General features: G+C 36.3%; 1 protein-coding gene across 7 annotated transcripts in view; it reads right to left on the minus strand.

Moving 5' to 3' along the window:
* The window catches only part of CDK19 (cyclin dependent kinase 19), a 179,716-nt gene that overhangs the window by 102,575 nt on the left and 54,909 nt on the right, over positions 1–22,232 (minus strand). For 5 of the 7 annotated variants that reach the window (XM_019929577.3, XM_019929578.2, XM_073789506.1 and 2 more), the window contains one exon: positions 15,476–15,551. The exons of 1 other annotated variant lie outside the window; for it this stretch is intronic. In XM_019929577.3, coding sequence (XP_019785136.1) covers positions 15,476–15,551 — 76 coding nt within the window. Of the gene's footprint in view, positions 1–15,475; positions 15,552–18,993; positions 19,016–22,232 lie in introns of those variants that run through there. One more of the 7 variants, XM_073789507.1, reaches the window with a different exon arrangement.

A 22,232-nucleotide genomic window follows, 5' to 3' on the forward strand; every position in this document is an offset into this window, starting at 1 on the left:
CTATAATTAAATAATCCTCTGGTCCATCCTTCCCCTTCCCTATATACAACTACTTTAAACTTTACTGTTTTTGGTTCCTCTGATTATTTCATATCTCTAAGTAAATATTTATATCACTATTCTTGACTCACCAACTTTAAACATTATTGATTTTCTGATATAATAGATGCAACTATAGCTCATTCACCAACCCCCATCTCCATCTTCTTATATTCATATGATCATTTTCAGTTTATCTACTGTTTACTTTAAAAATTATTCTTAACACCAATTTTTTGTTTCAACTTTGGACAATGCCTCTATTATTCACACATTAGTGAAGGTAATCCTAGCTGCTGCAGTAAATAAATACCCAATTTCAGTTGCTTAACACAACAGAAATTTACATATTGTTGCCGTAATAACTAAATAATTTGGTAAGCTTGAAAGGACTTAAACCAGCACACTCCTCCATAGTTGTTCATAAAACTAAGAGTACCCATGCTCTCTCTCACTTCTGGGCCTTCCTACATGTGTTTCCTCGGGCCACATGCTCTCCCCCACTTCCTTCCTTCTCCTTCACCCAGCCAACTCCTATTTGTCTTTCAGACTTGTAGTACCTCAAAACGCCCAAGGAGTCGTCCCAGACTCCCAGGAATGGGCTAGCTGCTCCTCTAGCACTCTGTGCTTATCTCGTCTTGGCCTTGATTATAGTGTTGAAATTGGTGTTTTCTTCTATGTCTCCTCCAAAACTATAAACTTCTTCAGGGAAAAATTTTGTTCACTACTGTATCCTTAGCATTTAACACAATGCCTGGATTATAACAGATACTCAAATATTTCATGAAAAAATCAACTTCTTTGAATAATTATTCATATAAATATTATTTCCACCAGTTATTCATTAAATCATACATGGTTATGGGAATCAGAACGGATCCAAAATTTTAGATAATGAAAACAGTTCACAAAGTTTAATATTAGATTTCAAATAATAATTTGCCCAAACAGAAAGTTTAAAATCTAGTATTGAAAAAACTTCAGCCTGTAATTGTTAATATTGTTAAAATAACAAATTCAAATAAACTGTTGCATTTATTCAATAATTAATTAAGAGCCCACTTTGTTCCAAGCACAGTATTAGACAGATTCCAAGGATTCAAGAGTGAATATATCAGACACAATCCCTGACCTAAATTTTATGAAGGCAGAGTGAATCCACACTAAAAATATTTTTTAAATGCTAATGTATGAACAAAAACAAAAAACCTACAACAATGGAAATCTCAATTCCATAAAGCCCACTGGACTGTTAACTTTTGTTTTAGAGAAAAATGAAAGCATTTCAAATTGTGAATTAATAACTTAGTTGAGCAATTTTTTATGTAATAAAAAATTTCCTTATGCTTCTGGGGAAATTCTGCTATAAAGCTACCTACCATCTGAGTATGAACCTACATACCATGCATAACTGAATAGATAGGAAGACAGTCCCAGATAAGAAGAAAAACAGATAACACAAGTACAGACATTCTTTGTGGAATTACAAACAGCTACAGTGATGGAACAGACCTACTTTTGGCAAATGGTAGAAAAAAAAGACAGAAAATACATAAGACATAAGAAACAAGAAGAGAAACAACAAACAGGATAAGCAATTAGAGAAAAAGAAGTGAAATGAAAAATCAAACGACGAGATAAAGATATTAGTTAGCATACTAATAAGCTTCACACTGTTTTGAATTCCAGGTAAGAATTTGGGGAACAATTAGAATTTCTTTTCCAAATCTCCTACTGACTTGTGAAGCCCACAAGCTCATCAATTCACCTATACCACAGTACAGATTTAGCACAACACACACAAAAAAATGATAATGCAACACTACCCAAACCACACACTGAGTGTCAACTCGATTACATGTTCCACAATTGGGTATGCATCTACGACCTGATTAGCATTTAGATATTATAATTAAAATGTCTGATTCTTACATATTTAAACATGTTATTTCATTATAAATTATTACCTTTTTATTTTTTATAATATATTAAGGGATTATGGTGATTTTTTAAATTAGGCATATCATCTATGAATTTCAGTTCAGGATAATAAAGGGGACTAGGGATTAATTATTATAAAATGGGAGATTGGGTCCATTGGGGCTGAGACGCACTGCTACAGCATAGATATCTAGGAATGAAGTTGTTCGGTAAAAAGGTATGTGTATCTTAACTTTGCTAGACAAACAAACTGTTTTCCTCAGTGTTGCAATATAATAATTTACAATTCCACTAATACTACATGCCAGTTCCAGTATTCTACATCATTGCAAATACTTGATACTGTTTACCAATCTGGAGGGCAAAAAAGTATATCTTACTATGGTTTTATATTTCTCTGATCATTAATATAATTGAGCATCTTTTTTATTTATTGGCTATTAATGTTTCAATTTTTTAAAAGTTCCTGTTTAACTCTTTAGCCTGTTTTTCTACTGGATTAAAACAACCTAACTTTAAGAATTCTTTCTGAGGAGAATTAAAGTATAAATACCATGCCAGCAACATCCAAAGACCAAAACCACAAATAAAGTTAAGCTTATTAATCAGATTAATTTAACATAAGGTGGCAAAATTCAGAAAGGCTGGCAATCCAGAAGAAAAAAAAAAGCTTCTTTTTAAAATTAGAATTTACTTACAGAGAAAAAAGGTGACAAAACAGCTTGTACCCATAAATCAACTATACTTCAATAAAATAAATTTTTTAAAAAACAGCTTGTACCTAAACCTTAGTTACTTACTACTCTGCAAATAAGATTTTCAAATATCTTTTTCTTTTCTAATATTATTTTACTATATAAATACCAGGCGGGCTTCCCTGGTGGCAGAGTGGTTGGGAATCCGCCTGCCAATGCAGGGGACAGGGGATAGGGGTTCAAGCCGTGGTCCAGGAGGTTCCCACACACCGCGGAGCAATGAAGCCCGTGCACCACAACTGCTGAGCCTGCGCTCCAGAGCCCGCGAGCCACAACTACGGACGCCCGCGTGCCTAGAGCCCGTGCTCCGCAACAGGAGAAGCCACCGCAGTGGGAGGCCCGTGCACCGCAGCGAAGAGTAGCCCCCACTTGCCACAGCTGGAGAGGGCACGCACACAGCGAGAAAGACCCAGCACAGTCAAAAATAAATAAATAAAATTAATTAATTAATTAAAAAAAAGAATACCTAACATTATCTTAAGCAAACTGTAATCTGCTGGCAGTCATTTTGTTTTAAATGCTGATTTTCTTCAACTATTTGAATGCTATATTATCTAATAACATCACTACAATCTAAAAACTGTAAAATTTCCAATTAATTAGAACAATCTTCTAAGAAAAATAGCCCATTCAAGCTTTGAAATTACTGAGCTGCTGAGTATACTAAGAAGCTTGTAAACCAATACAGTAAGTCCTTCTACATACAAACAAGTTACATTCTGAGAGCGCATTTTTAAGTCCAATTTGTTAGTAAGTTCAACAAAGTTAGCCCAGGTACCCAACTAATACAATCGGCTATATGGTACTGAACTGTAATAGGTTTATAATACTTTTCACACAAATAATACATAAAAAACAAACAAACATAAAAAATAAAGAAAACATTTTTCATCTTACAGTACAGTACCTTGAAACATACAGCAGTACCAGCTACATCACCGCTGCTTTTACACTTGGTTCCGGACATCCTGGGCTTGAAATAAAGATACTGTACTACTGTACTCTATACAGTACTGTACAGTAAAGTACACAAAAGCACAACACTTGGGCTTCCCTGGTGGCACAGTGGTTGAGAGTCTGCCTGCCGATGCAGGGGACGCGGGTTCATGCCCCGGTCCGGGAAGATCCCACATGCCGCGGAGCGGCTGGGCCTGTGAGCCATGGCCGCTGAGCCTGCGCGTCCGGAGCCTGTGCTCTGCAGCGGGAGAGGCCGCAACAGTGAGAGGCCCGCGTACCGCAAAAACAAACAAACAAAAAAAAAGCACAACACTTGTAGAGGATGCATGCATGTCAGACCCGTGAACTAACTTAACGTGATTGGACACGCGAACACAGGTTCACATCTTTGAAAGTCTGCAACTTGAAGGTTCATATGTAGGGAACTTACTGTATCTATGTTTTATCAGTTTATCTCATTCCCATTATAATAATATATAACTGTCCATTATAATAAAATACAATTATCTGGTTTTGAACTATAATCTTCATCCTTTCCAAATGCAGTCTATTAACTCTAGTTTGTATCTGTTAAAGTTCTACTTCATCTTGACTTTGCACTGTTCTGATTGGTTACTGTTTGTTTGTTATTTTATTTATTTATTTATTATTTGTTTGGCTGTGTTGGGTCTTCGTTGCTGCATGCGGGCTTTCTCTAGTTACGGCGAGCAGGGGCTACTCTTCGTTGTGGTGCATGGGCTTCTCATAGCAGTGGATTCTCTTGTTTCGCAACATGGGCTCTAGGTGCGTGGGCTTCAGTAGTTGTGGCACGCAGGCTCAGTAGTTGTGGCTTGCAGGCTCTAGAGTGCAGGCTCAGATGTTGTGGCACACGGGCTTAGTTGCTCCATGGCATGTGGGATCTTCCCGGACCAGGGATCGAACCCATGTCCCCTGCACTGGCAGGCGGATTCTTAACCACTGCACCACCCGTTCGTTCATTATTTAAGTCAAAGATCTATATTAAAAATGTGAACAGCTTATATCACCAGAAGTCATATAAGGCCAAAGTAAGAGAAGAATAATATGTGAGACTATGTCATTATGATAATCTACTGGTACCTGAAGTAACTAAACTCCTTTTCCCAAATAATCTAAATTTTTTGTTAAAATGTGTTATTGTACCAAAATCCTAATTACGGCCTTTCCCTATTTGTGATCCCTATCACTTTAGACTTCCCTGTCCACTAGCTCTCTCCACTGACTCAAGATGGCTACTGATCGGCCAAGTGCCTTCATTCCTCGTTTTCCTGGTTACTACCTGAAACCCTACCAGCTGCCTAACAGGTCCCCCAGCCTGCCTTAACTCCCTCATTATCTACTCCCTACTCTTTTTCTCCCAGGTGAAGAACTATCCCCCAAACCCGCTGCTTGGATAATACAATTTCCATTCCATACTTCTGGGTGCCATAAAACCACCTATCCTCTGACACTATGGCTTATCTCCCCCAATCCCTACTCTAATTTCTAATGCCTTGAATTCTCGGCCAGTGACCTGAACCTGAAGAACCTGTTCCCATTTAAAAAACTATGACAAGGCAAGATGTATCCTGGCATGTAAGATTTTAATTCTGAATGTGTTCTCCATAGAAACAATGTTATAAGTAGCCCTCAAGTACTACAGTACTAGAGTACCATAATTCAGCTACCCATAGGCCAAACAGGTTTTGGTGGCAGAGACCAGTAACCTGGGCATCATTTATGTCAATGTTTCCTGAGGGAAAAGACATTTCACATTCCCAAAAACTGATTTAAAAAGACTGCCACCTTCCTGAAAATACTGCTCTGTATTCTCTCAGCAAGCAACACTATGTGTTCCAAAGAGTAGTGATCAATATCTGTTAACTGACTGATATATTTGAGGAAGGGGCACAACTGTATCTGCCGCTGAAGTACATTTTAAATATAACTTAGCATTCAGAGACCACAACAAAGTGACTGAATTTTTAAAAGACATTTACCGGCCCCCTATTTATTATTACTGATCTAAGCTAAGGCCACCCACAATTTACTTTTCCATCACACTAACAAATTCAACTTAAAAGAAAATGGGAAAGCTAACCTTCACTGGGAACTGAAGGTTATGAGCCAAAAGGCTTACATACTTTAATTTATCCTTAGTACAATTCTGTGAGATTAGGTACTATTAATCTAATTTTAGACATGAAGAAACTAAGGTTAACAGAAATCAGATATGTTGATAGTTGGTTTATAGGATTAATAATTTTTATTAGGCCAAAAAAAGAAAAAAAGAGACTGCACAGACTGAGAAAGATGTTTAATTCCAAATCCAGATAAATCAAAGTAGTCTGAAAGATGAACTAGAAATAAGAGTGGAAATTAGCCATATTTTAACCCAAGAACTTAGATGCAGTATGTACCACTAACATATATGCAAGGCTCAGACTCTCTCCTCTCACATGCAACTCCTCCCTCCTAAGAACTTACATGATTCTTGAACATATTTGAAAAGAAGTGTTTTGTCAAAATATTTATGAGATTTAGTTGATAGTCTGGTTATAAGGTGAAGCTGAGGATGATCTGGAACATCAGCAAGTTAAGAGGCTCAGGGATTCTGAGAATCCGAGCAACCTGTGGACTGCTGCATGGCCTGCTTCCTTGGCACTGCCAGCCCTCGAAGCAAATCAGGTACAACCTGATTCTCCCTGAAAACACCTTCATTTCTACAGCCACCTAGAAAATGGGTCCTTGCTCAAGATATAGAGAAGTAATGGTGAAGTCCAGATACAACCGCAAGTCTATCTGATACCAAAGTCCATATTCTCTCCCCCTTTACAATCTGAAACCTAAGGCATATTTTTTTTTCAAATAAATACTTTGTTTTCCCACTTCAGTCTCTTATTTTGAATGTAGAATTACCAAGTTTGTTAAATTTTATAATTCAGTATCTTCTATAATAATAAACTTTAAAAATTAAATGTGTAGTTCCTTAAAAATAATTTACTTTGACCACAGAAAACAACTTTAACTAAAAGTGATGATTTTTTAGTCAGAGTTTAAATAGGAAAAAGTTACTATCAATAATAATAATAAAACAACCATTGACACACACACACGAGAAACTGGTGAGCAAGACCAGTATTATCTCTTCTCAAACTGTTCCTTCTCACATTTGTCACCTTTATACAAAACCCCAGAAACTTATATGGCCCACCTCTTTTCTACCACTGGCAACAATAGGTATTTAAATCTGCTGCTGAGAATACAAAGATTGGTCACTTAGTCTTCTCAGAGGAAACATAAAGCAGCTTGAAACATACTCCAAAAGGTGCATGCATGCACACACACGTACACGTATACACACACACACACAAATAATAATAACTTTGAAGAGACTCATGACCTAATATCTACAATAAGGTAGACAGATACACGAAAGGACTGGAGAATCTATCTTGCTTGCTGACTCCTTCTACCCGCCCCCTTGCACTTTTTCAGCTTTTGAAAGGATTTATTTTCTATCCTATGATGGTTCCTCCCTCTGTGCTGACCCTATATCCATCTCCCAGACTCATCCTAAAATAATCCCAAACCCTACTCCCCAACTCATACAAGGCTTCATTTTTCATTACAAGAGTCAGCAAGAATATATTTATTTAAATGCCAAACAAACTAAATATATTATCTTCATGAGAAAAGTAGTAACTATCACTATCCAATGCAAGGGGAAAAAAAAAAATCCCCACATTTTAAAGAAGAAAAAAATCTATGCTGAGTCTTCAATCCCAAAAGTAAACTTCTGTTTGTCTCTAAGGAGAACACAAAGATCATACCAAAGAACAGATTTTGCTCCAAGATGATTTCATACATGATTAATTTAGTTCTAGTCTCCCAAATCATGCCAAACTTTTTATGAAAATAATTATTACAGAAGACCATGTTAAAAGTCTACTGAAAAAAGAAAACTTTTTATACCTTTAGTATTTTTCACAAAAATCTTAATATTATATTTTGATTTTGTCCCTTGCATAGAAAGGGTAAAGTACCTGAATCACAGATTTATTTCCACAAATCTATACTCTTAGAAAGTTGGACACATATTTAAGAAAAAATCTGCACTCAGTGCAACATAAAAGCAATTGAGATACAATTAAATAATCTTAATGAAAATAAACAGACATTTCTCAATTTTCATGAAATTTAGCAAAACAGTTTTAAGATTGATAAAAATAAATGTATTAGTAAGAATTAGAGCTTTGAGACTTCCCTGGTGGCACAGTGGTTAAGAATCCACCTGTCAATGCAGGGGACACGGGTTCGAGCCCTGGTCCAGGAAGATCCCACATCCTGTGGAACAACTAAGCCCATGCACCACAACTACTGAGCTTGCACTCTAGAGCCCGCATGCCACAACTACTGAAGCCCACGTGCCTAGAGCCCATGCTCCACAACAAGGGAAGCCACCACAATGAGAAGCTCGTGCACCGCAGCAAAGAGAAGGCCCCGCTTGCCACAATTAGAGAAAGTCTGCGTGCAGCAACGAAGACCCAACAGAGCCAAAAATAAAATAAATAAAAATAAAAAAAGAATTAAAGTTCTCAAGGAATCCACAGCAAACACACATTTTACCATTTCCATTTCATTAAAAAAAAAAACAAAAAAAAACAAGGGCTAATTCCTTGAAGACAAGGGAAAGTTCCAAGCATTCCACTTAAGTTTACATAGCGGCCTGCTACTCCACCAAGGTGGCAAGACAGGGAGAAAAAATAGTAGCAAATAATGTTTTAACTGCCACTCCACCCTGCCTGCTTTGTGCTATGCAGAAAAACGGCAAGCAACAATCCATTACAACTGATCCCACCTGTCACCATGGGAGCATCGATTCTGGGATGCTGGCAGATACATACACTGGGCAAAACTGAGCAGAGGTGACTGAGGAAGTGGCTTCTCAGCAACACAAGGCAAAACTGAGGAAGACGCAATCTGACATGAAGTCAGGTTTTCTCTATTCCTCTTCCCTCCTCAACCTATGCCCTCCATCCTTCTTCCCTTGACTAATTTTCCTTCCAGTCTGTCTTCACTTTCTTTGGGACCATCTCAATTTTTTGAAGAGTACTCCAGAGTTATAATTTTTCTTATATCCCACAGAACTAGCATAATTTTTTTTTTTTTTTTTTTTTTTTTTTTGCGGTATGCAGGCCTCTCACTGTTGTGGCCTCTCCTGGACCGGGGCACGAACCCGCGTCCCCTGCATCGGCAGGCGGACTCTCAACCACGGTGCCATCAGGGAAGCCCACAATTATTATTTTGATAGTTAAAATTTTACCTTTGTATTACCCCAGATGAAATTACATTTTATAAAAAATTGATGGACTCCTCACTCTTATGGGAAAAAAATCCTCTGTATTTTTGCAAAGAAAAATGTCTAGAAGACTATACACAAAATATTAATACTGATTATTTCTAAGTGTTAGTGTTAACAGATGCTCTTAACATGATTCTTCCACACTCTCTGAGATTTTTTTTTTTTTTTTTTTTTTTTTTTTTTTTTGCGGTATGCGGGCCTCTCAGTGTTGTGGCCTCTCCCATTGAGGAGCACAGGCTCCGGACGCACAGGCTCAGCGGCCATGGCTCATGGGCCCAGCCGCTCCGCGGCATGTGGGATCTTCCCGGACCGGGGCACGAACCCGTGTCCCCTGCATCGGCAGGTGGACTCTCAACCACTGTGCCAGCAGGGAAGCCCTCTGAGAATTTTATAATAAACATTTTTGAATTTCATAACCAGGAAACAAGTTAATAGGATCTGAATTAATGGTGTTTATCACTTTTTCAACCTAGCAACCTTGTGATTACACAGGCCACAAAGGTAAAAAAAAAACTTTACATTAGAACTCCCCTGTAACCCCAAGCTAAAAGGGCTCATGTTCACATGTTCCTAGTATGTTCATCACCCAGAATTATTCCCTGTTACGGCATATTGTAAACTGTAAAGCACTGTACAAAGATATGGGGTTATAATTCACCTGTGATCAATAAGGTTCAAATGAAATTAAAATGTGATACGATTTTCTTTATTGGTGACACTTGAGGTAGTGATGCATCTTAGTTCTTTAACTTCTTCCCATCCTGTACACATTCTTCCAAGTTCACTCCATGGCTACAAGTTCTTTGACTTCTTTTCTCATCATTCAACCCTGCTCTCAGAAGGTGTCCTGCAGTCACAGTCCCATCCTTTTAGAGTAATGAGTGAAATTGTTCCTAATTTTCTCCAAATCAAAAGCCTCCTACCTATGTGTCTATATATGAACGAGAAAATGCCAGGAGGTAGATAATATTATGGAATACAGAAGGAAAAAGGCAAAGAACAAGTTCTATCTGCTTTTTCATTTATGATGTTGTCTACATTCTCCCCAACCTATCAGTCCCTCCTAACCTCTCTGACTCTCTACCACCTTACATTTTCTGTCCTACTGCATCAGTCAAAAAAAATTCGAATTCTCCCTTCTTACACTGGGCTTATAATGAAGAAAACAGTACAGTCATGCAGACTGGTGCCATGACTGGTCTCCTACTTTAGGTGGACTATAACACTTCTATAACCTTATTTTTGATCAGCACATTTTCACATAGCCTTCAATAACTTAAAACATTCACCACATTAACATTCACACACACAAAAAAAGAGGCACACAAGAATGTAACTACCTCATCATCTCCCTAGCAAACTGACATATGTTGACACCATCCTTCCTTCTGTCACTGTAGGTTCACAGGATGAACTATCTGTTCCATTTCCTATTCAAGGCCAATCCCTCCAGTTTTGCTTGTGATCCATTGATTCTTACAAATTCCTCTTTCACAGACCCTTGATCCACTAATAATCCCATATGCCTTTACTGATTTCCCCCTGAATTTACTGAGCTATAAGTGCATACCATTTTCGAGTTTTATTGTTGATACAAACCCATGAAACCATCATGACAATCACAATGATGAAGACTTACATCATCCCCAAGAGACTCCTCATGCTCCTTTGTAATACATCCCTGTTTCTATTCCTATCCCCACACAGTCAATGATCTACTATCCACCACTACAGATTAGTTTTCATTTTCTAGAATTTTCTATCATTGAAACTAGGTAATAAAGACTGTAACCATGCCAATATGCAAAGCTGTGGGTATGTCCAGGAAATATCTGAAAAGACTCTAATCTCACATCTCTTAATGCCATACAAGCAGGACTTAAAGGCTAAAGCAGAGTTTCATTAAACAACAAGATACCACTACACACCTATTAGAATGGCTAAATCCAGAACACTGACAACAACAAATATTGGTGAGGATGTGGAGCAACAGGAACTCTCATCCACTGGTAGTGAGAATGCAAAATGGCACAGCCACTTTGTAAGACAGTTTGGTGGTTTCTTACTAAACTAAACATACTCTTACCATGCAGTCCAGCAACTGTGCTGATATTTGCCCAAAGGAATTGAAAAGTTATGTCCACAAAAAACCCTACACACAAGGTTTACAGCAGCTTTACTCATAAGTACCAAAACTTGGAAGCAACCAAGATGTAGTTTGGTAGATGAATGTGTAAACAAACTGTAATACATCCAGACGATGGAATGTTATTCAGCACTAAAAAGAAATGAGCTATCAAGCCATGACAGATATGGAGGAATTTTAAATGCATATTATTAAGTGAAAGAAGCCAATCTCAAAAGGCTACATACTGTATGATTCCATCTATATGACATTCTGGAAAAGGCAAAATTATGTAAACAGTAAAAAGATCTGTGATTATGGGGAAGGGGGGTGGGGAATGGGTTTAGGATGAACAGGTGGGGCACAGAAGATTTTTAGGGCAGTGGAACTACTCTATATGATACCATAATGGTGGATACATGTCATTAGACATCTGTCCAAACCCATAAAATATACAACACCAAGAGTGAACCCTAATGTAAACTATGGTCTTTGAGTACCAACATAGGTTCATCAGTTGTAACAAATGTACTACTCTGGTGGCGGATGTTGATAATAGGTTAGGCTATGCATGTGTGGGGGTAGGGAGTATATGGGAAATCTCTAGAACTTTCATTCAATTTTGCTGTAAACTTAATACTGCTCTAAAAAGTAAAGTCTATTTAAAAAAAGAAGAAGAACCATACAGCAATTTTGGAATCAAAAAGTAAAATAACTACAATGAAAATTTCACTAGAGGGGGGCTTAGCAGCAAATTCAAGCTGGCAGAAGAAAGAATCATTAAACTTGAAGATAGGCAATTGAAAACATCCTGTCTGAGCAATAAATAGAAAAAGAGAATTAGAAAAAAATCAACAGAGCCTCAGTGACCTTTGGGAGACCATCAAGCCTATAAATATACTCATAATGGCAGTCTCAGGAGGAGAGGAGAGAAAGAAAAGGGCAGAAAGAATATCTAAAGAAATGATGGCTGAAAACTTCCCAACTCTGATTAAAAAAAAAAAAAATTAATCTCTACATCCAAGAAACTCAATGAATTCAAAGTAGGTTCCACACCTACACATATAATCAAACTTTCAAAAGACAAAGAGAGAATCTTGAAAGTAGCAAGAAAATAACTCCTAATGTTCAAGAGATTTTCATGGATTAACAGCTGACTTCTCATCAGAAACCATGGAGGCCAAAAGGCAGTGAGATAACATAGTCAAGGTGAAGAAAGAAAAAGACTGTCATTCAAGAATTCTATATCCGTCAAAACTATGCTGCAAAAAACAAAGGAGAAATAGGTGATAAAGGAAAAAAAGAAGAAATTAAGATAGTCCCAAATACAAAAACTGAGAAAATTCATTCCTAGAAGATCTGCTCTACAAAAAAATACTAAAGGGAGACCTTCAGTTAAAATCAAAGAACTATATATATGACAGTAACCCATATCTACACAAAAAATAAAGAAAACTGGTAAAGGTAACAACATGGGTAAATAGAAAAGACAGCATAAATGTATTTTTGTTCTTAACTCTTTTTTCTTCTATGTGATTTAAAAGACAACTGCATAGCACATATATACAATGGAATATTACTTGGCCATAAAAAGAAAGGAAATTGAGCTATTTGTAATGAGGTGGATGGACCTAGAGTCTGTCATACAGAGTGAAGTAAGTCAGAAAGAGAAGGACAAACACTGTATGCTAACACATATATATGGAATTTAAGAAAAAAAAATGACATGAAGAACCTAGGGGTAAGACAGGAATAAAGACACAGACCTACTAGAGAATGGGCTTAATGATATGGGGAGGGGGAAGTGTAAGCTGTGACAAAGCGAGAGAGTGGCATAGACATATACACTACCAAATGTAAAACAGATAGCTAGTGGGAAGCAGCCGCATAGCACAGGGAGATCAGCTCGGTGGTTTGTGACCACCTACAGGGGTGGGATAGGGAGGGTGGGAGGGAGGGAGATGCAAGAGGGAAGAGATATGGGAACATATGTATATGTATAACTGATTCACTTTGTTATAAAGCAGAAACTAACTAACCATTGTAAAGCAATTATACTCCAATAAAGATGTAAAAAAAAAAGACAACTGTATAAAGCAATAATTATAAAACTGTGTCCATGAGCTTATAATTTACAAAGTATGCACTTAGCCACTATGCAATAACATACATGCTAACTTTCTGTCAAAATCCCTATCATGTTGCAGTTAAGTCATTCAGGAAATGATAAAAAAAAATTACTCAATCCAGAAACTCTGCATACTTCCTAAAGTTCTATTAGGCAAACCCTCAATAAAAATATAGAGACTGTGAATGAGTTTAAGAGTTAAGTTTTTCCAGCTTCCGCACAACAAAAGAAGCAATCAACAAAATGAAAAGGCAACCTACAGAGTACAAGATATTTGCAAACTATTTATCTGATAAGTGGTTAATATCTAAAATATATCAGGAAAGCATACAACTCAATTGCAAAAATCATCAACATCATCATCCAATTAAAAAATGGGCAGAGGGACTGAACAGATATTTTTCCAAAGAATAAAATATACAGATGGCCAGTAGGTCCATGAAAAGGTGCTCAACATGACTAATCATCAAGGAAATGCAAATCAAAACCACAGTAAGATATCACCTCACACCTGTTAAAATGGCTACTATCATAAAACAAGACATGACAAATGCTAGTGAGGATGCTGAGAAAACGGAACCCATGTATTCCTCAGAAGATATGTCTCTGTTTCAAAAAGAACATCTAGAATTGGGTTTTCATTTCCTAATAATCAATACCTTAAATTGCAGCTATTAACCCAATTAACTCACGGAAGTTGAATTAATGCTATACTAAATTATGGTACTCTAAAATAGCAAAATTGCACACCAGTAATATTCATATTGATTGAAATAATAATGTTTATGACTTTCAGGGAGTTAAAAATCATATATCAAATGCTTATTCTGGTAGGGCATTATAAACACCAATTTACAGTTAATGGAAAACTGCCAAAATGAAAATTTTAAATAATAAATTTATATTCTAAAGCAAACTTAGGATCATATAGAACTTTTTTGTTCTGTTTATTTATTGATTTATTCAAAAAACATTTATGGGGCACCTGCTATGTGCCAGGTAGTTATGCTAGGAACTAGGGATAAAAAGACAAGGTCCCTGCCCTTCAAACTGTGCACAGTCTAGTGAGAAGCTCCCATTCTGAAATCAAAGAATTTATGACTAGAAGGGACCTTATAATTCCCTTATTTCACAAATAAGGAAACTGAGACTCATGGCTAGCTTAGCCACTAAGGCAGACACTCAGTTGTAAATAAATCCTGCCTCATGTGTTCTTTGCATCATTCTTTTTCCTATGATTAAGAGTGATGATGTAGTGCTTCCATGTGAGTGAAGTAGAAATATGGAACCATGGGCAATATATGTAATAATTACCAAATGAGAGACAGAAATATCTAATGGATATGGACAATATATTTAATAATTTAGAGACAGAAATCCCTTATAGATGTGATATCATGATAAAGCCCCAATAAGAAACTACAACACTAAAATAAGAAACTGAAGAACTATAATAAGGGAACAAAATATTAAGACTTCTAAGCCATAATTATGATTTTGCCTCTGTTTACTGATCTGTAAAATGGGGATATTAAAAGTACTTCTTTCATGATTGTGAAAATTAAATTAATTAATACTTAAAAGCACTTAGTAAGCCTGGTACCTGGTAAATACTCAGGAAATGTTAGGTATTCTTATGGACAATCATTTCTTAAATGTACAAGTATGCCATATAAAGACAAAAAAAAATGATCTTTCTTTAAGGAATTCTCCTGTTACTATGATACTTATTTTTCTAGCAACTAGTAAAATGTAACACCAAAACACTTATTTCAGAAAAAATATTTTATATGCATAGTATCTAACAGTATCACCCTCTTCTCTATAAAGACATATATCACTCCTAAAACTACAGAAAAGACAGATATTAATTAAATTACTAATTTAAATTAATAATTATACTCAATCATAATTCAAATTAATTAAATAATCATTTAGCTCAGTATTCCTAAGATTATAAATCCTAAATATCATTAAGACAATGTTCAACGATGACTTTCAAGTAATCAAAAAGTTTATGCAACTTTTCTCATCTTATATAAAATATCCTTAAACTAATTAACATCTTTGAAATAACATGCATTCTATATATTAGTGAAGCTTTTATATTAATATCAATCACCATCCAATATCGTAACAAAATAAATAATGTATTTATGTCCACTTACTGCAATCTCTCTACAAGCCGACATGGATATTCCTGTGCCTTCAATTTGCTTCAATGCATATTCCTTTTCATCTTTTCTGCATATGAACAAAAAAAATTATTTTCTTCTACAAGTTATTTTCAAATTCAAAACTGTAACTACAAAAACAATGAAATGCACAACTCTCAGTAATATGTAAACACCCTCACTATGCATGCATTGCTTATTATTTCTGATAATATTTCCATTACAATAATGTGAAATATCAAACAAATTCATGTCACAATGAAAACACTAGACAGAGCCAAAACACGAAGTACAAAATTGAAACAGAACAGGATACTAAACACAGCATTAGTTTCAAAAAGTAAACAAGCATAAATATAAACTCAAGCATATTGTAAGATAATTCTACTGTCTTAATTATCTGGAGTCCATGAAAGCATTCTGTTATAAACATTAATTACAAAAATAAATGACAGATGTAAACTTCTACATTTGTTTAAAGTAATTTCACAGTATAAGACCCACTTAATAAATGGGGGAGTTATAGAAGAATGTTTACCCACTAAGACACGCTAGTTTTCACCTAGGACAGGGGACATTCAAAATCCCTAAGACCTCAACCAAAAGCCTTGGAAACACTTCAAAATTGGCCACCAACACCTCATTCTCAAGATATCTAGGAAAAACTCAGTAGTTACAGTGAATTTTCCAATTAATGGAGGTAGAATTAGGAATTCTGGGAAACCCCGCTAGTTACCAGGGTGCTTAACCAAGGGAAGACAACAGATCAATAATGGTGATAGGTCCATAAAAACAGTAATAGTATCAGATGAGTGTCTAGTGCAACACTGTATCCTCAGGGTACTGACACCAGAACCAGCCACAGCAAGGCCCCAGCTGAATGTCACAAATGTGATTCCTACCACTGGTTATTCTGACAAGAGGAGTATAATCCATGCCCTCTGAGTTTTGCCTTTTGATTATATTAGAGCCTCAACAGGGTATCACCATGTCATGAAGGTTTTGTCAAATGATAGTACCTAAGTAGTGCTGCATCTGTCCTACTTACCTATTCCTCATTTTCCCCATTCTGTGTTTACTAGCAGATAAAGCAGTTTAAGAGGTTACTCATAATATGCATTTTAAAACATCATTTTACGTGCATTTTGAAGATTTTCACAATCGTCTGTTTTGAGCAAATAATTGAGTTATGGTTACTTTTTCCCACAGTCTGAAAATTAGATCCATTTTTCTTCCAATATATGACATTCAGGAAACAATTAAGCAGCATTTTGATAAACAGAAATTGTACCACATATGTCAACAGGATAGACTGTTACGCAATTATTAAAATCATAATCATGGAGATCACTGGAAACATGGAAAATGTTTACCATATGTTGCTGAGAAAATACATAAATCATACCGTATAAAAATATGTACATTTAGACATATGTTGAAGGTGATATAAAAAAAGAAAAAGTTGTGTTAAGATATAGAAAGTTATGTTAACTACCTTAATGCCAATATTATATTGTCTTTTAAATTAGAATTAGAGGGAAAAAGAAAAAATACAAAGTAATTTGATACTCTGAAAACAGTCACCTATTAAAACAATCTTTAGTATTTTCAAAGTGATATCTTAGGCATGTTTTAAAGAGCAAAGTGTTCCTTTTTCTCCATCCTGTTTCCTCCAAACATAAAACTACACGTTTTTCAGACCACCCAGAGGCCACTAAGCAGTATAAGCAGCAGGTGAAGGTGACTGAATGTAATTAAAGCCAAATATCCCCCCTACCTTGAAAGTATGTATGGGTATGTGTGTGAAAGCATTTGTGCCTGAGATGCTTAACACAATGCTTACAATGTAAATTTCATACAATTAATAATTAAATTAACTACCAGGTATCTACTACTAAATATTTAATTGAATAAATTCTTAAAGTTATACATGCTTTCTGACAAAACTTTCATATGGAATTATAATTTTCTTTTAAACAGAAATATTTCAATCCCCAGTTCCCCTAAATGAAGTGCTCTAAAAGCTCATGTAATTGCATAGTTTTATTTTTAATACTGTAAAGAATATTACACAATCTGGATAGGTTATTGTTGCTATGGAAACTATAAGATTTTTGCAGTAAGTCAAAAAGTGCAAAATTAACACATCACATTAATGACTTTTGAATTTCACATCCAGGCTGTCAAAAGAATTTGAAAGCCTGAGCAGAATAGACTGAAGCATAGGCCTCTTACTCTGAATTATATGGATAGGATCTAGGAACAAACCCAGTAATTATTTCACTTAATAAGTTTAAATATAACTTCCATCTGCTAAATTAATAAAATACTCAAAAATCTGCAAACTTAAGATTTATCTGCAGCTTTTGCATTGAGAATGAAATAAAGTGCATATATCATTACCAGTTCTCTTGTATATTAACTGTTGGATGATAAGCAATGATGTGGCACCTCTGAGGTTCACCATATGAAGAAGTGGCAGAATCCCAGCGGGCATATGGACTCACTTTCATCACTGTGCTATTTCAATGCGAATCTGTGGTCAGATGCCAATACCTTAGTTATGAAAACTAAAGATTTGTCCTTTCCCACAATGCCCACAAATATTTCAGTGACTGGCACACGGGGCAGAGAAGCCTTATTGCTCTCATCCCATGTGAGAGCCCTTCTCCGGGAGCTCGTGTGAAAATTCATACCCCATGGCTTATATGTTTCAGGCACACATAATATTAAGTATCATAAAGGTATAATTTGTTCTTTTACCTGACAAGGCTGAAAAGGAGGTGAACCTGGCCTCCATGGCTGTGATAACCTGGCTTTTAGAGGCAGCCCAGTTCTTCCCTAAAACTATTTTATTTCTAAATTACTTTTATCTAAATAAAATAAGTTTATTATTTACTGTAATAAAGACAGAGCAATTCCAAAGCCTTCAGGGAAACTGCTTTCTAAATTTTAGTGCATATTAGATACTACCGTTAGAGCAACTGCACATTGAAAATAATTAAAGGAGTTTACTAAATAAATCCAGGTGAATTAAAAATAAATTTATAGTATAAACATGGATTTATTTAATACAGAATATTTTGAATTTAAAGACATTTCTCCTATACATCTGTAATATGTATCAAAACCATGCCAGCTTCCCTCTCAGCATTCATCACAAAGAAAAACAAGTGTTCAATGGGAACATTATATAACTACAAAATAGAAAAATTAATTTGGCAGAGACTGGGATTCTATTACATTTTCCATCTGAGACACTATGTTCTGGAAAACTCTTGATGCAAGCAATTCTATAGATAGTACAAAAAATAAGAAGCACATATTTGTGCAAATTGTAGAAATCACTGCCTTAAAATGAAAGCATTATCTCAGGCAGAAAACTAGGCTCAGTGGTAGAATTTAAATGTAATTCAGGGAAGAATTTCTCAAGCCTAAAGATGCAGTTTCAGTAGCAACAACTTTTGAATGAACTATTAGGAACTGGTCTGATGAAAAAAATAGTCTTATACCTTTCAAAAATGTCCAAGTTTGATGACCAGCCTCCAGTCACGTTTAGCAAGGTGAAGCACCATACAGCAGCTCGTATGCACAAGTGTAGTTAAGGTATGGTCAAACCCCACTCGTTACAATCATAATTAGACAGGTCCAAGGCTTTTTGGCTCCTATTAATAATACTACCAGGTGTCCAGATCAGCCCTGGGCCATCTTTGGTCCCAAGGACCTATGACAGACAAAAAATTTAGAAGAATCTTTTAAGAAAAGATGAAGGAATTCAAGCTCAAGCAAAATCAAGGGAAAAATTTTAGTCTTCAAACTAATAGGGTTAAAATCCTTTTTTGTTTCTAAGGAAAACAGAGGCTCCTTACTGTTTTATTTTACATCAAGCAACAAACAAACACAGAGTCAATATTTTATGTTCCAATACTGTGCCAAACTCTGAGGATGAACAAAATTAAAGACTAGCTACCCTAGATATCAGAGTTCACAATCCACCTGGAAAGAGGTTCTGAGTGGGAAATATAAACAGATAACTCTGATATGACCCCCTCTGCATCCAAGACGTATGCATAACAGGCACAGAGAGAATGAGATTAGTATTTCTTCTCAGAGCTTTAAGGAAGATAACTACATAGTGATGCCTTTGAGGGAGGAGTTTCCCAGGCAGAAAAGGGATGAGAGGGTCAGAGAACTCCAGGTAGAAGTAGAGCATGAAAGAAATAAACAGGAAACCTCTGGTATTCAGTATGGCTGGAAGCTGGGGGCATGATGACAAGGTGCAAGAGATGAGGTTAGGTTAGAAAAGTAAAGGGAGGGGCTTCCCTGGTGGCGCAGTGGTTGAGAGTCCGCCTGCCGATGCAGGGGACACGGGTTCTTGCCCCGGTCCAGGAAGATCCCACATGCCGCGGAGCGGCTGGGCCCGTGAGCCATGGCCACTGAGCCTGCGCATCCGGAGCCTGTGCCCCGCAACGGGAGAGGCCACAACAGTGAGAGGCCCGCGTACCGCAAAAAAAAAAAAAAAAAAAGAAAAGAAAAGTAAAGGGAAGGGACCAAATGAGTTCTGCAAAGAAACTTGTACTTCATATATAAACAGTGTGGAGCAAAAGGTTTTGAGAACAGAGAAGATACATAACAGATCTTTGCTCAGAGAGATAAATCTGGTAACTACAAACTGGTGGTAGAGCAAACATCTGGGAGGTTGCTCAAACGTCCAAAGAGAAGATGAGGACTAGATTAGAATAGGCAGAGGAGAACAAATATGGACTCAAAAGACATTCCTAAAAAAAAAAAAAAAAAGACATTCCTGCGTCAGAAGTGATATAATTTAGTAACCAATTTGATTCTGTAGGTGAAGGAAAGGAAGGCTGTGAAGATGGGTGAAGCTTCCACTTTGCCTAATCGTGCCAATGATAACGATTAAGCAGAGAAATGATGACATGAATAAATGGAGACCAGGAAATATAAGATTTTATCCTAAAGGCAATGAAAGTTACATATGAAGACTAATCTTATTAGGAAGGACTGAGATTAGAGGTGTGAAAAACAATTAGGAGTCACTGCAATGAAAGGGTGAGAAGGAAAGACCCTGGATTAGTATAACAGAATGTTAGCTTCCAAGAGGGGCTCACGACAATCCTGTTACAACCTCCTCATGAAGATGAAGAAGTTAGGCCATCAGCCAGAAGCAGAGCTCAGATGAAATCTTCCAAATGCAACATTCTCCATAACAGAATGGTAACTAACAATAAGACTGGAGAAAAGAAGAAATACTTGTGACAGTCATTTTTAAAGAGGAATTGGCAGGACCAAATGAACAAATAAGGAAAATCAAGAAGGCTGAATCAAAGATAAGTCTGGGGTTCTGGCCTGGTTGATGGGGAGGATGATACCATTGAGAACAAAACTCAGGCCACATCTCAGAAGGTTCTTCAGCTTGTAAATGATTCCTTCAGATAGAAAGAAACTCTAACCAAAAATATCTGAGAAGTTCAAAAAGAAGATGCCCTGAAGATGTTACCAGGCTTATTGTGGTGATCATTTCACAATACATACAAATATTGAATCATTACAATTTTTTACACCTGAAACTAATATAATATTATATGTCAATTACACCTTGATTTAAAAAAAAAAAAGATGTTTACTGAGAGCCTGCCATAGGAGTTTCAGATTTAAAGGACTTGAGCTTACAAACATGATATTGGATTGGAGGAAGTAGCACGTAGATAAATAACTTTTTTGGTGCCCAGGAAAGAAGTTGAGGCAACATGGGAAGGAGGAAAGGAGAACAAGAGAGAGGGAAGAAAAGAAGAAAGACAGAACAATTTCTGAACACTTCTCTCTCACATCCCTTAGGAAGACAAACAATTCTATGAATTCGTCCTTTAAGTTTTCTTTTCCAAACCTTAAGACTAGAATTCAAATTAATGGAATCATCAGAAATATAGTACTCAAGATGGCACAGTATGACCATCTACAGATTTTATAACCAGGTGTTACCAATAAGACTTTATTCAAACAATATGACACCTGAGTCTTGCCAACTTTTTTTTTTTTTGCAGTTTTTTAAAATTGAAGTACAGCTGATTTACAGTGTGTCAGGTGTACAGCAAAGAGATACAGTTATGCACATATATAATCTTTTTCAGATTCCTTTCCGTTATAGGTTATTACAAGATACTGAATATAGTTCCCTGTGCTATAACAGTAGGTCCTTGTTCTTTATCAATTTTATATATAGTAGTATCTGTTACTCCCAAATCCCTAACTTATCCGTCCCCCCTTTATGTCTGTGAGTCTATCTCTGTTTTGTAATCGTATGGTATTTGTCTTTCTCTGACATACTTCACTTAGTATGATAATCTCTAGGTACATTCATTTTGTTGCAAATGGCATTATTTCATTCTTTTTTATGGCTGAGTAATATTCCACTGTGTATATATACCACATCTTCTTTATCCATTCACCTGTTGATGGACATTTAGGTTGCTTCCATGTCTTGGCTACTGTAAATAGTGCTATGAATATTGGGGTACATATATCTTTTCAAATTAGAGTTTTCTCCAGATATATGCCCAAGAGAGGGACTGCAGGATCATGTGCCAACTCTATTTTTAGTTTTTCAAGGAACCTCCATACTGTTCTCCATAGTGGCTGCACCAATTTACATTCCCACACCAACAGTGTACGAGGTTTCCTTTTTCTCCACACCCTCTCCAGCATTTGTTATTTATAGACATTTTTTTTTTTT

This window comes from Tursiops truncatus, chromosome 12 (assembly GCF_011762595.2).
Source record: "Tursiops truncatus isolate mTurTru1 chromosome 12, mTurTru1.mat.Y, whole genome shotgun sequence".
Taxonomy (NCBI): Eukaryota; Metazoa; Chordata; class Mammalia; order Artiodactyla; family Delphinidae; genus Tursiops; species Tursiops truncatus.